We start from the raw sequence: 17,439 nt of genomic DNA, 5'->3' as shown, positions 1-17,439 counted from the left end.
ATAGAATGAGACTATTGGCTTATACATTGTAAGCCGCCTGAGTCTTCGGAGAAGGGCGGGGTATAAATGTAAACAAAAAAAAAAAAATTGTTTAGCGTAAAAACACAACCGTTTCAACTTGTCCCTGTATAGGGACCCTCCTGCCTTCCATATTTTTAATTCATCCTTTGTAGGACAGAAAACTTGGTACCAACCAGACATTACAAAGGAAGAGTTAAAGACGCTTTGGTCGATCGTTCTCCATTTGAATAGGCTGAGCCCCAAAAGACGCCTTCAGAAACCAAAACATTGTATTTAACAGACAGTCCTTAACTTATGACCACAATTGAGCCCGAAATGTCCTTTGCTAAGCAAGATGATTGTTAAATGCGTTTGGTCCCATTTTATGACTTTTCTTGCCACAGTTGTTAAGTAAATCACTGCAATTGTTCAGTTAGTAATGCGGTTGTTAAGTGAATCCCCATTGACTTTGCTTGTCAGAAGGCCGTGTTAGAAGAAATATCCATCTGGTTCAGTTCCGAGCTGGGAGAAAAGCACTGGAGACAAAATGGAAGCTGGAGGCTGATTGGAAAGAGGGTCCATTCATTGACGAAGTCCAGGGGAAGTTCGTTCCAAAGGGTGGGAGCCCCCACAGTCATATGTTGAGGAATAGAGAAAGAAGTGTCCAATCTTTCTATTTTGCTGCTATTACTTCTTCCATCCTTTTTTTTAAATTTGCATTTATATCCCGCCCTTCTCTGAAGACTCAGGGTGGCTTACACTATGCCAAGCAATAGTCTTCATCCATTTGTATATTATATACAAGGTCAACTTATTGCCCCCAACAATCTGGCTCCTCATTTTACCTACCTTATAAAGGATAGAAGGCTGAGTCAACCTTGGGCCTGGTGGGGCTTGAACCTGTAGTAATTGCAAGCAGCTGCTGTTAATAACAGACTGTCTTACCAGTCTGAGCCACAGAGGCTCATAGAGGTTCCTCATTCCACCTTCTTTGTTTGTTTGTCAACTTTTTCTGGGATTTTTTTTTTTGTGGGGGTTTTTGAGGAGGGGCAATTAACAGCTGCCACAGCAGATGTTTTGTGTCTGCTTAGTTTCCTGACTGTTCATTTCCTAGTTCTAATTGCCTCTGCGTTCCTTAGATTCCCCCATTGCAAAATATGGCTTTTGCTATGAAGTCAAATCTTTGTTTAACCCACAAAGAAATTCTAGCCACCACAAAGAATCCATGAGTAATTGTCCTGACGTATTCTATTAATTATCATGGTAAAGAAGGGGAAAAAAAACACTTTGTTTGTTTCAACGTCAAATCTATTGTGGGAAATCAAATGATAGAATGAGACTATTGCCCTATACACTGTAAGCCGCCCTGAGTCTTCGGAGAAGGGCGGGGTATAAATGTAAAAAAAAAAAAAATTTCCCGGGATAGCTCAGGTAATAGAGAAGCCTGTTATTAGAACACAAAGCCTGCAATTACTGCAGGTTCGAGCCCGGCCCAAGGTTGACTCAGCCTTCCACCCTTTATAAGGTAGGTAAAATGAGGACCCAGATTGTGGGGGGGGGGGGGGCAATAAGTTGACTTTGTAAAAAATATACAAATAGAATGAGACTATTGCCTTATACATTGTAAGCCGCCCTGAGTCTTCGGAGAAGGGCGGGGTATAAATGTAAACAAAAAAAAATAAAAAAAAATTGTTTAGCGTAAAAACACAACCGTTTCAACTTGTCCCTGTATAGGGACCCTCCTGCCTTCCATATTTTTAATTCATCCTTTGTAGGACAGAAAACTTGGTACCAACCAGACATTACAAAGGAAGAGTTAAAGACGCTTTGGTCGATCGTTCTCCGTTTGAATAGGCTGAGCCCCAAAAGACGCCTTCAGAAACCAAAACACTGGGTTTCACAGACAGTCCTTGACTTATGACCACAATTGAGCCTGAAATTTCCTTTGCTAAGCAAGACGATTGTTAAATGAGTTTGGTCCCATTTTATGACTTTTCTTGCCACAGTTGTTAAGTAAATCACTGCAATTGTTCAGTTAGTAATGCGGTTGTTAAGTGAATGCCCATTGACTTTGCTTGTCAGAAGGCCGTGTTAGAAGAAATATCCATCTGGTTCAGTTCCAAGCTGGGAGACAAGCACTGGAGACAAAATGGAAGCTAGAGGCTGACTGGAAAGAGGGTCCATTCATTGATGAAGCAGAACCACCAAGCACATGTGATTCTGGGCAGCTGACTACATGGAGTTGAGCATGAGGGGTTTTTATACCTTCTCTTGGGCTTTGCACTTGAGCTTCCTGTTCCTGTGCAAGGACATGTGTTCTATTGGCTGTTGTAGAGGTCATAGCTGGCTCTATAGGTTGTCTGAGCTCCCAGATGATGCAATGAAGGGGCTTGTGTTCTGAAAGGGTGTTGGGCAATTCGTATTATAGCTTAACGGCTTTATCCTGGTTTGGGTCTTGAGTGAGGGCTATTTACTTATGAATAGAGCTACCTAGATAATTGGCTCCTTTCAACAAGCTCTTTATCTCTTAAGTGCTGACATCTGCTGAGGGCTATTAAGAAAGGTGAGGGCTGCTTTCTGTCTCCAAGAGCATGTTTCTCCATTCCTCCTTTAGGGAAATATAATATTCTGCCTTTTTTGTTAATATTCCTCAAAATATTTCATTCTTCTAGGAGGGGTGGTGGTGGCTTCCCACAGTTGCAAAAAGTGATCACATGACCCTGGGACACTGAAAACATCCTTAATATATGCCAGTTGCCAACTGTCCAAATTTTGATCACATGATCAAAGGGACGCTGCAGCGATCGTAAGTGGGATGTCAAGATTGAAACGCTTTGCCTCTTTCAAAATTTCATGCATCTCAACTGGTCAATGAACCAGGGGGAGGGAAAGGGGAAAATAGAATGCTGAGAACGTATGCAGAGATCACGAGAGCATGGAACCAATCAAGGTCACCACTGCAGGTGCTGGAGAAAGAGATGGACTGTTCCCATAACAAACGATATCTCATAATTGTTCAATGTGATCACCCAGGGGTGGGGAGATGTGGAAGCTATTGTTTAACTACCGTGTTTCTCCGAAAACATGACCCACCCGAATAATAAGCCCAACCCTAATTTTTTGGGGTGGATGGACCTAATATTAAACCTACCCCAAAAATAAGCCTGAGGGGTGGGTGGGTGTGGCCAGCATGAGTGGCGGTATAGGGGGGCAACTGTCCAGCTGCAGCTGCACTCCACTGGCCCCTTGAGGCAGCGCAAATACCGCTTTTGCCCTTCTCTTTCTGGGCACTTCTGCTTGTTGGGTCACTTCCCTATAGCCGGCAGCTCCCAGGCCAGCTGCTTTGCTTTTTCCCTCTTTTGGGGAGGCTCACAGGAGGCTTTTTGGCTCACAGGAGGAAAATGGGGAGGGGGATTTTCCTGCCTGTCACCCATTCCTCAAGCTCAGCACAGATGGCAGCCAGGAAAATCCCCCTCCCCATTTTCCTCCCGTGAGCCAAAAAATCTTCGTTCTGAACACTGAAGGTTTGGAATGGAGGCAACGGTGCACCCATGGCTCATCCAGCCTGCTGTACCTCAAAAAAAGTAAGACCGCCTCAAAAGTAAGCCCAAGTGCTTATTTTCAAGTCTAAAAGAAAATAAGACTCAGTCTTATATTCTGAGAAACATGGTAGGCAAGCAATTGCGCGAGAAAACCAGAGCTGGTTTTGTTTCTTCAGTACCAACATGGTGTATCCAATAAAGTTTTACTTTTGGGAATTCAAAGCTCCCAAGAGTGTTCCCTTGATTTGGGTTCACTAGTTGGACAGTTGACATCGGAAAATGGTCATAAGTCAATTTTTTTTAGTACAGTCTTAACTTGAACAGTCACTAGATGAACTGTGGTGAGTTGGGGACTACCTATGTTTGCTTCTCCATCAGCCCCCAGGCGAGGCCCAAAGGCAGAAAATGTGGTATTTATTTGAAAAAAATCAGAGGATTTTGGAAAAATACTCAAGAGGATATTTCCGTTTGTGAAGTCCACATTGAGTCTGCTTCAAGCGTATCATCACAGCTGTCATTTCAAAAGAGTAGTTCAAAACTTCTTTTAAATCTAACAGTGAACATAGAATCAATCATAGGTTGACTCAGCCTTCCATCCTTCCAAGGTGGGTAAAATGAGGAGCCCAGATTGTTGGGGACAAGAGGCTGATTCTGTAAACGACTTAGAGAGGACTGTAAAAGCGCTATGAAGACCGCTTCATAGTGCTTTTACAGTTATAAGTCTAAGTGCTATTGCTATAGAGCTGGGAGGTATCTGAGAGCACAGTTAGCCCAACTCTTTATTCAATGCATGACCCATTAGAGCAGTGTTTCCCAAATATAGTGGTGGAATAACAGAATTGGAAGGGACCTTGGAGGTCTTCTAGTCCAACATCCTGCTCAGGCATTTGACCCTATCCAGGGATGTGAAACTGGTGGCTCTCAGGCCAGATGCATCATACACAAGCCAAGCCCACCCCAGCTCCACAAAGGCAAAGAACATCTCGATACATCAAGTGATGTCATGTGACACGATTGAGTTTGACACCCATGCCCTATACCATTCCAGACACGTGGCTGTCCAGTCTCTTCTGAAAAACCTCCAGGGTGTTGTGACCCAGGCCCAAGCAGGTAGCAGTAGTTCAAAAACAAACAGACTTTATAGAATAGAATAGAACAGAATTTTATTGGCCAAGTGTGATTGGACACACAAGGAATTTGTCTTGGTGCATATGCTCTCAGTGTACATAAAAGAAAAGATACGTTCATCAAGGTACAACATTTACAACACAATTGATGATCAATATATCAATATAAATCATAAGGATTGCCAGCAACAAGTTATAGTCATACAGTCATAAGTGGAAAGAGATTGGTGATGGGAACGATAAGAAGATTAATAGTAGTGCAGATTCAGTAAATAGTCTGACAGTGTTGATGGAATTATCACTGGCAGAGTGATGGCCTTCGGGAAAAAACTGTTCTTGTGTCTAGTTGTTCTGGTGTGCAGTGCTCTATAGCATCATTTTGAGGGTAGGAGTTGAAACAGTTTATGTCCAGGATGCGAGGGATCTGCAAATATTTTCACGGCCCTCTTCTTGATTCGTGCAGTATACAGGTCTTCAATGGAAGGCAGGTTGGTAGCAATTATTTTTTCTGCAGTTCTAATTATCCTCTGAAGTCTGTGTTTTTCTTGTTGGGTTGCAGAACTGAACCAGACAGTTATAGAGGTGCAAATGACAGACTCAATGATTCCTCTGTAGAACTGAATCAGCAGCTCCTTGGGCAGGTTGAGCTTACTGAGTTGGTGCAGAAAGAACATTCTTTGTTGTCCTTATTAGAACAGCTGAGAATTAACTCATTCTCAGTGTAGTCCAAACTAAATGAAAGCAAATTCTTCATAACACAATTCTTCAGTCTTATCACCAACCTTGGTCTAATTAGGCAAACTGCCAAAGGCTTTTCTTGACAAAAGTTCAAAAGCAGAAGATGCCGACAAGAAATAAATGCAGCAAGACAAGGAGCAAAGCTATCAACATTGTTTTCCAGCGAAGAGCCCAAACGCCGTTGTTGGTCTTTTAAGCCTCATGAGAGGGGCCAATCATCTCTTGGCCCTATTCCCGAGTTGTCCTCCTTGCTTTAGCTGCTCTTGCCTTCTGGCAGCTCTTCTCATGTGTGCAATAGGAACAGGCTCCTCCTGTTCCTCTGCCTCACTACTGTCAGTCTCTGGAGGCTCCGAAGTCCGCACATCGCTCCCCGATGGCCCTGGCCCCACCTCAGCCTCCAGTGCAGAGCCCTCATCTGGGCATTCCCCAGCCTCCAGGATTGGCCCACGCTCTTCCTCAGCCTCATCGTTGTCTGACTCTGTTGCCAACTCCGCAGGCTGCTGGCGGACCACAACACTTTCAGCCCTTCTTCACATCTGTGGACTTCAACTTCCACAATTCCCATCAATAGCCGTGGTGGCTGGGAAATTCTGGGATTTGAGTCCATACGCCTGGAAATTGCAATGTTTTGGAAACACTGCAATACAGCATCACTAATTGGTCAACTTCCTATCTACTGTTTGTTCTCTACCAGGGAAGGGGAAGGCAGTGAAGACCCACTCCCATGAATGAGAAGAAACAGCTTCCTGGAGCAGTCTTTTCCACTGGCTGACAATTCCTACACAAATTACAGCAGTTCGTTTAGAGACTGTTCGAAGTTATAATGACCCTGAAAAAAGTGACTTATGACTGTTTTGAACACTTATGGCCATTGCAGGACTCCTGCGGACACGTGATCAGAATTCAGATGCTTGGCAACTGGCATGTACTTGTTACGACGGTTGCATGTTCCGGGACCACATGATCCTCTTTTGCGACCTTCTGACAAACAAAGTCAAAGGGGGAGCCAGATCCACTTAACAACCCTGCTACTAACTTAAGAACTGCAGGGATTCACTTACCCACTGTGGCAAGAAAGGTTGCAAAATGGGGCAAAACCCGCTTAACGTCTCACTTAGCAACGGAAATTTTGGGCTCAATGTTGGTCGTAGGTCAAGGACTTACCTGTATGCAGTCCTCACACATCAGAACAGGGTTTGTCAACCTCGGCAACTTCAAGACTTGTGGACTTCAACTCCCACAATTCTCCCGCCAGCCATTAGTATTTTACAATTTACTTAGAAATAGATAGACAGGCAGACAGGCAGATAGTTAGCCCAGTTTACAGAAGATTTGCTTCAAATGAGCTCTCCAGTATATTTCATCCCCAGTCTTAATGGAAACCTCCACTTTTACTTTAATAGCACAATTTCCAGGAGGTGGATGGATTTAATTGAAAGGGCTTTTGAAATGCATTCATAGTTTTCTCTTCTGCCAAAGGCACAAATATAAAAAAAATGCACCACTGAATAATGCCAAGCAGTTGTAACCACTGTAATAACTCCACGACATGTGAATTTGCATTCGTTTCACCTTAGAGTTGAGCTGGAGAAAAAGAAATAATTGGGACTGAAGAATTGATTGAAAATTGTGCTGATTCTAAGCAACTGAGAGAAAGAAAGGCAGAGAGGAAGAATTTCCTATTCCAGCCACCGAAAAGTTGATACTGGACTTTTAAAGGGACAACTTCATTCTCGGACATAATTCTCAAGTAGATGTGCCCAACAATAGAAAATAGAATAATAGGATTGTCTTCTAGTCCAAACCCCTGTTCAAGCTGAGTGTTGTGTCTTGCCCGCCCTCAGAGCAGCCGGGGCCTTCTTATCTGCTCCCGAACACTGAGGAATGTATGCCTCCCGGCCCAAGTCCTGGCTCCATGCCCACACAAACTGCAGAAGAAGGAGCATCTCCCTCCCCAGCCTGACTCCATGCCCAGGCAAACAGAGCAGCTAGACCCTCCCCTCCTCCACAGCAGGTGAGCCTGAGGAGGTTTATTCTAACAACAGCTGATTGGAGTAATCCTCGCATCAGAAGATTGGAGGCGGAGGCAACAGAAGGAAGGAGGGCAGGCCTTAATGAGTGCTGAGTCATGGAGCCACACCCCATGGCCTATATAAAGGATCTACTTTCTGGCAGTCTCTGAGTCAGGCAAAGTTGAACTTATCTTGCTGAAGTCACTTACTGGTCTCCTGCCTGCTCTGAGGACTTTGCTAGGACTTTGGGCAGAGCTGCAGAGGCAAGCCTGGTTCGGATTTCCCAGGCCCAGTGGGTGGCTTCAAGCTGGCCACGCCCACCCAGTCAGCCACACCCACCCAGTCGCCCATGCCCAGTGAGTGGCATCGAGCTGGCCATGCCCACCCAGTCAGCCACACCCACCAAGTCACCCACGCCCAGTGAGTGGCTTCAAGCTGGCCACGCCCACCCAGTCAGCCACACCCACCCAGTCACCCAGGCCCAGTGGGTGGCTTCAAGCCGGCCACACCCATTCAGCCAACCATACCCACCAAGTCGCCCATGCCCAGTGAGTGGCATCAAGCTGGCCACGCCCACCCAGTCAGCCACACCCACCCGGTTGCCCATGCCCAGTGAATGGCATCAAGCTTGCCACACCTATCCAGTCAGCCACACCCATCCAGTTGCCCACCCCCAGTGACTGGCATCAAGCTGGCCACGCCAACCCAGTCAGCCACGCCTGCCCGGCCCCCCGAGGTCAACCACAGCCCTGACGCAGACCTCAAAGAAATTGAGTTTGACTCCCCTGCTCTATATTATCCCAGACAAACGAATCTCTTTTTGAAAGCCTCCAATGTTGGAGCACCCACAACTTCTTAAGGCAAGCTATTCCACTGATTAAGTGTTCTCACCGTTAGGATATTTCTCCTTAGTTCTAACTTGGATCTCTCTTTAATGATCTTCCACCCGTTACTTCTTATCCTGCCCTCTGGTACTTCAGAGAATAGGTTGACTCCTTCTCTGTGACATCCCCTTAAGTACTGGAGGATACTTATCATGTTCCCCTTAATCCTTCTCTTCATTAGGCAAGACATACCCGGTTCCCTCAACCATTCATCAGCCAAGAATCAATAACTATTGAAAATTCTCGCGGTGAAATCTTACCCTCTGTTTTGAAGAATTGGGATTCTTTCATGGTGGGCAATCGAGCCAAGACGGTAGCTATAAGAAGCAAAATAAAAGACTGTGCTGAAACCCAACTGCTCAATATGAGGACCCAGATTGTTGGGGAGGCAATAAGTTGACTTTGTATATAAATATACAAATAGGATGAGACTATTGCCTTACACAATGTAAGCCACCCTGAGTCTTCGGAGAAGGGCTGTATATAAATTCAAATAATAAAATAATAATAATAATAATAATAATAATAATAATAATAATAATAATAATAATAATAATAATAATAATAATAATAATAATAATAATAATAATAATAATAATAATAAATATGCCATCAAATCTGCAAATCAATACCACAACAGGAGGATATTTTTATCTTTTGTTATTTTTATATAATTTTGGGCAGGAAGACATCTAAACACAGTTTGTAATCCAACAGAAGAGGAGATTGGTTGTTTTCTTGCAGGCGTTTCATTACCCAACTATATAACATCATCAGTACTAGAAGGGAGGGGGGCTTGTGGAGTGGAGAAGAAATGGAGGAGGAGGAAGAGGAGGAGAACTATGCAGTACTGGGTGTTCTCTGAACTTGCCTGTTTTCTTGTAGACTTTTCATTGCCCAACTAGGTAATAACATCATCAGTGCTAAAAGGGAGAAGTGTTTGTGGAGTGGAGAAGAAATGGAAATGGAAGAAGAGGAGGGGGAGGAGGAGGAGGAGGGGGAACTGTGGGGTCTTTGGTGCTCTCTGAACTTGGTTTGTTTTCTTGCAGGCCTTTCATTACCCAACTAGGTAACATCATCAGTGTTAGAAGGGAGTGGATTTGTGTTGATGATGTTACCTAATTGGGTAATGAAAGATCTGCAAGAAAACAATCAAGCTCAGAGAACACCAAGGACTCCACAGTTCAATCCTGAGCTGCCATGGATCCCATCTGCCCACCAGCCAAAGGGCTACCGGTGGATTATAGCCTGCTCTCTAGATCATCCAGATATTTTGTGCCACAATAAGGACATTCTTCAGATCACTTCAGTGATGGCTGGCTGGTGCCTCAAAGACGTTTTAGGTTGCAGTTGTGCAAATGGCCAGAGCAATGTTGATGGTCCCATTTTGCAAAGGACTACATCAGTAGATGTAGAAGGTTACAAAGAAAACAATCATCTGAGGCCTCTTTTAAGGGGAGAAGACAGGAAGATGAATCACCCATCACACAGAATGTTCACTTGTCAACTGCTCAGCAACAGAAATGTTGTACTTAGCTGTGGTCCTAAGTCAAGGACTAACCAGTAATACGATTTAAGTTGAGAGAGAGAGAGTTTGAAATATAGCAGGGGTGAAATGCTCCCAGTTTGGACCCGATCGCGCGATCCAGTAGCAATGGGGGTGGGTAATTCGGAGAACCGGTAGCAAAAATCCCTTCCCCCCTCCCCACTGCCCACGCCTCGCTGTTCCTCTTCTCTATCTCTGAAGCTCTCGGTGGTGATATGGCCTTAAATGACTGCTGCAGCGCTTCAAAGGGCCGCACTACAGCTGATCAGTGCTGTAGGCGGCTAGTAGACTGGTGCCTTTCTTTTTAAAGAAGGTAGACTGGTGCCTCCCCAAAAAGGCAATTAGTAGACCAGTGCCTCTATTTTTAAAGAAGGTAGACCGGTGCCTCCCAAACAAAGGCAATTGATAGACCGATGCCTCTATTTTTAAAGAAGGTAGACCAGTGCCTCCCAAAAAAAGCAATTAGTAGACCAGTGCCTCTATTTTTAAAGAAGGTAGGCCAGTGCTCCCAAACAAAGGCAATTGGTAGACTGGTGCCTCTCTTTTTAAAGAAGATAGACCAGTGCCTCCCAAACAAAGGCAATTAGTAGACCGGTGCCTCTATTTTCAAAGACGGTATACCGGTGCGCTCCCAAGTTTTCTATACTTTATTATTTTTATTATTTATTATTATTGGCCATGCCCATTCAGTCACCTGGCCACCAAGCCATGCCCACCAATTAAGCCATGCCCACTGAACCGGTAGGGAAAATTTTTAGATTTCACTTCTGAAATATACCGATCTATCCCCCGCAATAAAAATGACCTTATTTCACTCTAAACCCCAATCTTTCTTGCCCCTCACAATTGCTAGAGTATCTACAGCCAAGAGCATAAAGCTTCGGGAGAAAACAAGAAATAAAAGAACCCAAATGATGGATGGACTCACCTGTCCGGCCAATGACAGATACAGGGTCGCTCTCTCCTGAAATGTAGACTGCAATTACAGTCACTGTATAAACTCTAGCAGGCAGGAGAGAATGGAGAACAATGGACTGGATCCTGCCAGAGACTGTGATCTATGGAAAAGAGAATGTAACAGGTTTACAACCTAGCAAGGCAATGTGATTTTAAGACCCAACAGCACAATTAGTGTAACAACTGAATAATTGAAGGCAGGACAAGAAGCAATGGATGCAAAGCTTTCAAGGAGAGAAGTGATCTAGAACTAAGGAGAAATTTCCTGACAGTGATGTTGAATTTGTATTTACCAGCAAAAGAAATAAAGGGAGATGAGTATAGATCTATTTCAAGCTATTTAGCTCTCGTCAGCTAGCCATACCCTTCTGGGATTCGAACCCGGGCTACTTCCATATTAGGTAGAAGTATTAACCTCTAGGTATTAATTTAGGTATTAACCTGTGGCTCAGTGGCTAAGACGCTGAGCTTGTCAATCGAAAAAGTCAGCAGTTCAGAGGTTCGAATCCCTAGACCCGCATGACAGGGTGTGCTCCCGTTACTGTCCCAGCTTCTGCCAACCTAGCAGTTCGAAAGCACGTAAAAAATGTTAGTAGAAAAATAAGGACCGCCTTTGGTGGGAAGGTAACAGCATTCCTTTGGCGTTTAGTCATGCTGGCCACATGACCACAGAGACGTCTTCGGACAGTGCTGGCTCTTCAGCTTTGAAAGGGAGATGAACACCACCCCCTAGAGCAGTGGTTCTCAACCTTTATAGTGCTGTGACCCCTTTAATACAATTCCCCACGATGTGGCGACCCCAACTGCAGAAGGGGAAAAAAAGGAGAAAACTGTTTTTTTTAAATTTATCGCACCTGAAGCTGTATTGGCTAGCGATCTGAACTGCTTGTGATTGCCTTGAGGATGGAGGCATTAAAGCAGAGACTCCTCCCCTATTAAGTTTATCGCACCTGAAGCCAGATTAGGCTAGCGATTGGGAGTGATTGCAGTGGCTTGAGAGGGAGACATCAGAGCAAAGATTTCTCTCTTTTTTAATTCATCGCGCCTGAAGCCGAATTCGGCTAGCGATTTGAAGAGCCTGCAGCTGGCTTGTGGAGCCGACCATTGGAGCGCGATTCTTCGACTCGCAATTATACTTCCCATATTTCCGATGGTCTTAGTTGACCCCTGGCAAATCGTCATTCGACCCCCAACGGGGTCGCGACCCACAGGTTGAGAATCGCTGCCTAGAGTCAAGAACTAGCATGTATGTGCGAAGGGAACCTTTACCTTTACCTATTAACCTCTAAGCCACAGGCTCTCCTCACTTTGTCGGCTATACCAGGGGACAGATTTAAGTGTTTTTTCCAGTGAGACCGGTCTATCAGGGCAGCCTGGTCTACCCAAAAATGGGATGGAGGATATTGAGAAGGCTCCTGGATTGGGGCTGAAAGGCGAAGGTGGAAGCTGTATGCTCCATTCCATATTTGGGTAGACAAGTCCCACTGGCAAAAAAACACTTAAATTTCCTGACTAGTTAGAACGATCAGTGGAACAGCTTGCTTCCAGAAGTTGTGGGTGCTCACTGGAGGTTTTTAAGAAGAGATTGGACAACCATTTTTCTGAAATAGTATAGTGCAGTGGTTCTCAACCTTTATAGTGCTGCGACCCCTTTAATACAATTCCCCACGATGTGGCGACCCCAACCGTAAAATTATTTTCGTTTTGAATTTATCACACCTGAAGCCGTATTGGCTAGCGATCTGAACTGCTTGCAATTGCCTTGAGGACGGAGGCATTAAAGCGGAGACTCCTCCCCTATTAAGTTTATTGTGCCTGAAGCCAGATTAGGCTAGCGATGGGGAGTGATTGCAGCTGGCTTGAGAAGGAGACATCAGAGCAAAGATTTCTCTCTTTTTTAATTCATCGCGCCTGAAGCCGAATTCGGCTAGCGATTTGAAGAGCCTGCAGCTGGCTTGTGGAGTCAACCATTCTTTGACTCGCAAGTATACGTCCCATATTTCCGATGGTCTTAGGCGACCCCTGGCAAATCGTCATTCGACCCCCAATGGGGTCCTGACCCACAGGTTGAGAACCGCTGGTATAGTGTCTCCTGCTTGAGCAGGGGGTTGGACTAGAACAGGGGTCTCCAACCTTGGCAACTTTAAGCCTGGCAGACTTCAACTCCCAGAATTCCCCAGCCAGCTTTTCTTTGCTCTGCTGGCTGGAGAATTCTGGGAGTTGAAGTTCTCCAGGCTTAAAGTTGCCAAGGTTGGAGACTCCTGGATAGAAGACCTCCAAGGTCCCGTCCAACTCTATTATACTGTTAACTGATAATATCGATAGAAGAGAATATCTGTAGCTCAGGATTGGACTGTGGAGCTCTTGGTGCTCTGTGACCTTGGCACAGGTAGTCCTCGAGGTACAAATAGTTCATTTAGTGACCCTTTGCATTTACAACAGCACTGACAAAAGTGACATTTTTCCCATTTATGACCATTGCAGCAACCCCATGGTCACATGATTTACATCCAGATGCTTAACAATTGGTTCATATTTATGATGGTTGCAATGTCCCGGGGTCCTGTGATCAACTTTTGCAGCCTTCTGACAAGCAAAGTCAATGGAGAAACCAGATTCACTTAGCAGCCATGTTGCTAATTTAACAATTGCGGTGATTCACTTAACAACTGTGGCAAGAAGAATCATAAAATGGGGCAGAGCTCACTTAACAAATTTCTCACTTGGCAATGTAAATTCTGGGCTCACTTCTGGTCGTAAGTCGAGCACTGCCTGAAATTAGCACCGATGTTGTTACCTAGTGTGGTAATGAAATATCTGCAAGAAAACTACTAAGCTCAGAGAGCACCAAGAACCCCACAGTCCTTCTCCTCCCTCCCTCCCTCCCTCCTTCTAGCACTGATGATATTACCTATTTGGGTAATGAAATATCTGGAAGAAAACCACCAAGCTCAGAGAGCACCAAGGACTCCACAGCACTGGTGACCCTTGGAAACGTTGTTGTTTTCCTTAAGCATGTATTAATACTCCAATTATAATGATCGTAAATAACAGATGCTGAGTTCCAACAGACCTTGGATTCCTCAGTACAGCTAGTCCTCAACATCCGACAGCAACTGGGACAAGAATTTCTGTGGCTAAGCAGGGCGCTCATTAAGTGTCGATTTTACCATCTTTACTGCCATGGTTGTTAAATGAATCACTGCCCTTGTTAAGTGAATCATCTGATTTGTTCTGTCCCCCTCGCCTCCGTCTGAGCGATGGCTTAATTAGCCGGCACTATCAGCTCTGGCAGCAAGCTAGCGAGTGTCTGCCAAGTGTCTCTGTTATCTCCCTTGATGCCGATGAGTCAACAAACAGTACTTCAGCTCTAGTCAAGCAGTTGATTTGCCTGCTACGAAGAGGCATAGCAGCCCTCGCTGCTTTTATATCCTGTGGGGTGTGGCTCCATGACTCAGCATTTTCTAGGCCTGCCCCACCCCTGCTTCTGTTGTTCCCGCCTCTCCTGCCTACGAAACCTAGGGTCCAGCCAGGCCTGATTGCCATCAGCTGGGTCTGGAGGCGTGGCCTGGGGGGGAAAGAGTCAGGGGACGGAGGCCTCGTTATCTCTTCCACCTGGCCTGATGGCCCTTCCCCCTCACTTTCCAAGTCACTTTCTGGCAGGGGGCCCAGTTCGGGGGGTGCAGACACAACATGATTGTTATGCAAATCCCCCATTGACTTTGCTTGTTGGAAGCCGGCTGGGATGGTCACAAAGATTGCATCACCCCGGGACCCTGCAATCATGGTAAATACATGCTAAAAACACCCAAATTTGGATCACATGATCATGGGGTCATAAGAAGGGAGACATTGGAAGTGACTCCTTTCAGTGTCGTCGTAACTTCAAATTGTCACTAAATGAAATGGTTGTAAGTTGAAGACTTCTTATATCCAATTTTATCAGGGACCTATCCGTACTCCTGTTTCTGGCACAAGACAATTTGCGAAGTAGTTTAGTTGAGACACTGTGTCTGATCCATAATCCTCCAGCAAGGGTAACGCTTATCCAGAAATTGCAATCCAATTCTCCTTGATTGAAATTTATTATGCTATCAAGTCAGCTCAGTAAGAGAGGAGACTGGGAGAACTACTTTAAAAAATTTCTTCAGTTATAAAATCTAGGGTTTGACCTTGAATCGCTATCTCTCTGTTTATTTCTTCTTATACATGGTGGAAGTCCCTCGGAAAAGACACTTTAAAAATAATAACAGAATAACAGAGTCAGAAGGGACCTTGGAGATCTTCTAGTCCAACCCCCTGCTTAGACAGGAAACCCTACACCACTTCAGACAAATGGCTATCCAACATCTTCTTAAAAACTTCCAGTGTTGGAGCATTCACAACTTCTGCTGGCAAGTTGTTCCACTGATTAATTGTTCAAAGTGTCAGGAAATTTCTCCTTAGTTCTCAGTTGCTTCTCTCCTTGATCAGTTTCCACCCATTGCTTCTTGTTCTACCCTCAGGTGCTTTGGAGAATAGCTTGACTCCTTCTTCTTTGGGGCAGCTCCTGAGATATTGGAAGACTGCTATCATGTCTCCCTGGTCCTTCTTTTCATTAACTAGACAAACCCAGCTCCTGCAACCGTTCTTCATATGTTTTAGTCGCCAGTCTCCTAATCATCTTTGTTGCTCTTCTCTATACTCTTTCTAGAGCCTCCACATTATTATTATTATGTTTCTTAAAATTGTAGAAAGGGGGCTACAGTAGAAGGAAGGAAGGAAGGAAGGAAGGAAGGAAGGAAGGAAGGAAGGAAGGAAGGAAGGAAGGAAGGAAGGAAGGAAGGAAGGAAGGAAAGAGTGATGGGAAGAAGGGAGGGGGAGGAAGGAAGGAAGGAAAGTTTTTAGGAGGGAGAGAGAGGATGGGTGGGTGAAAGTGGGGAAGGAAGGAAGGAAGGGAGGATGAAGGGAGGGAGGGAGGGAGGGAGGGAGGAAGGAAGGAAGGAAGGAGAAATCGAAAGGAAGGAAAGAGTGATGGGAAGAAGGGACGGGGAGGAAGGAAGGGGGGAGGAAGATTTTTAGGAGGGAGGGAGGGTGGAAGGAAGAAAAGGAAGGAAGGAAGGAAGGAAGGAAGGAAGGAAGGAAGGAAGGAAGGAAGGAAGGAAGGAAGGAAGGAAGGAATCAGTCAGTCAGGCAAGCCAGCAAACCAGAAAGTCACCATACATAGCTCTCATTACTAGATTTCTCCATGATTTTGCCGGAGAATATTTTCCATCTAAATCTAGACTTCCATTAAATACCAAACATTGAACCCATGTGATGGGAACTTGGTCTTGCCTGTCCATTCTGCTTACCGTTTCCTGCTGCTTGCTGTGACTCCGTTCTGGACTGTAGCTGATCCTATAGTGCTGAACTGCTGCATCAGGGGGAGTCCAGTGAACCCGAAGGCTGCTGGGGGTCTCTGAATCCACATAGAGATTTGTGGGTGGGTTCTTGGCAGCTGAAAAGGAAGAAAATTCAGGAGACCAATCTTATGGAAGCAAGAACCGAGCTGTATGAGAAGGATGGGCAAAGCTTGAAGAAAGAGTCAAGAGAGATATTAGTCTGGAGTCATTACGTTCCCACAAACAGCCTAACGCCACGCCCTCTTGAATTCCATTAAATCTTAAATACAGGCAGTCCTCAACGTACAACCACAATTGACCCCAAAATTTCTGTTCCTAAATGAGACATTTGTTAAGTGAGTTTTCTCCATTTTAAGACTTTCCACTGCAGGTGTTAGATTAGTAACACCCTTGTTAAGTCAATCTGTCTTCCACGTTGATTTTGCTTGTCAGAAGGTCGCAAGAGGGGATTACATGACCAAGGATTCTGTAACCATCATAAATATGAGTCAGTTGCCAAGTGTCGGAATTCTGATCGCCTGACCATGGGGATGCTGAAATGCTTGTAAGTGTCAAAAATGGTCATAAGTCACTGTTTTCAGTGCCGTTGTAACATTGAACGGTCATTAAATGAACTGTTGTAAGTTGAGGACTGTCCACAGTGCCAATTTTAGTCCTGACCATTAGTTAACTAGATTCTTGAGTATAAGCATGAGTAATAAATCAGCTTATTTAGAACTTAATGTACAGTAGTGGCCAAAATTGTGGAAACCTTTTGGGAAAACTCTATTTTCTAAAACTAGCTAATAACATCACTTTTTTGGGGAGTAGTACCATAAAATTATATATCAATGGATAGGTAGTTTAATCAAGAATGTAATGCAATAACTTTTATGAAGGATTTGCTATTAGAATAGCAGTTACAGTATAAAGAAGACAAGTGAAACACAGAAAAAACAAGATATACAAAAAATATCACCATAGAAAAAACGAGATATACAAAAATTATCACCGTCAGTTAATACTTAGTTGGGTAACCTTTAGCATGAATTACAGCCTTACAACCGTCTTCCCATGGAGTGAACCAAGTCTTTGAGTTCTGCAGCTGTTATAATGTGAAACCAAGATTGAATGCTTGCTTCTATTAACTGGGTTTTATTTATTTATTTATTTATTTATTTATTTATTTATTTATTTATTTATAGTTTAATTTCTATACCGCCCTTCTCCCGAAGGACTCAGGGCGGTTTATAGCCTTTTTAAAAACACA

General features: G+C 44.4%; 1 protein-coding gene across 1 annotated transcript in view; it reads right to left on the bottom strand.

Moving 5' to 3' along the window:
- COL20A1 (collagen type XX alpha 1 chain) overlaps nt 1-17,439 on the bottom strand; it is a 265,731-nt gene that overhangs the window by 127,952 nt on the left and 120,340 nt on the right. The window contains exons 19-21 of the mRNA XM_058174284.1: nt 16,140-16,285; nt 10,778-10,907; nt 8,564-8,620 (exon numbers count right to left, since the gene is read on the bottom strand). Coding sequence (XP_058030267.1) covers nt 8,564-8,620; nt 10,778-10,907; nt 16,140-16,285 — 333 coding nt within the window. The remainder of the gene's footprint in view (nt 1-8,563; nt 8,621-10,777; nt 10,908-16,139; nt 16,286-17,439) is intronic.

The sequence above is a fragment of the Ahaetulla prasina genome, chromosome 3 (assembly GCF_028640845.1).
Source record: "Ahaetulla prasina isolate Xishuangbanna chromosome 3, ASM2864084v1, whole genome shotgun sequence".
NCBI classification, from domain to species: Eukaryota; Metazoa; Chordata; class Lepidosauria; order Squamata; family Colubridae; genus Ahaetulla; species Ahaetulla prasina.
The sequence above is the reverse complement of the archived record's forward strand: the minus strand, read 5'-3'. Positions and strand labels throughout refer to the sequence as shown.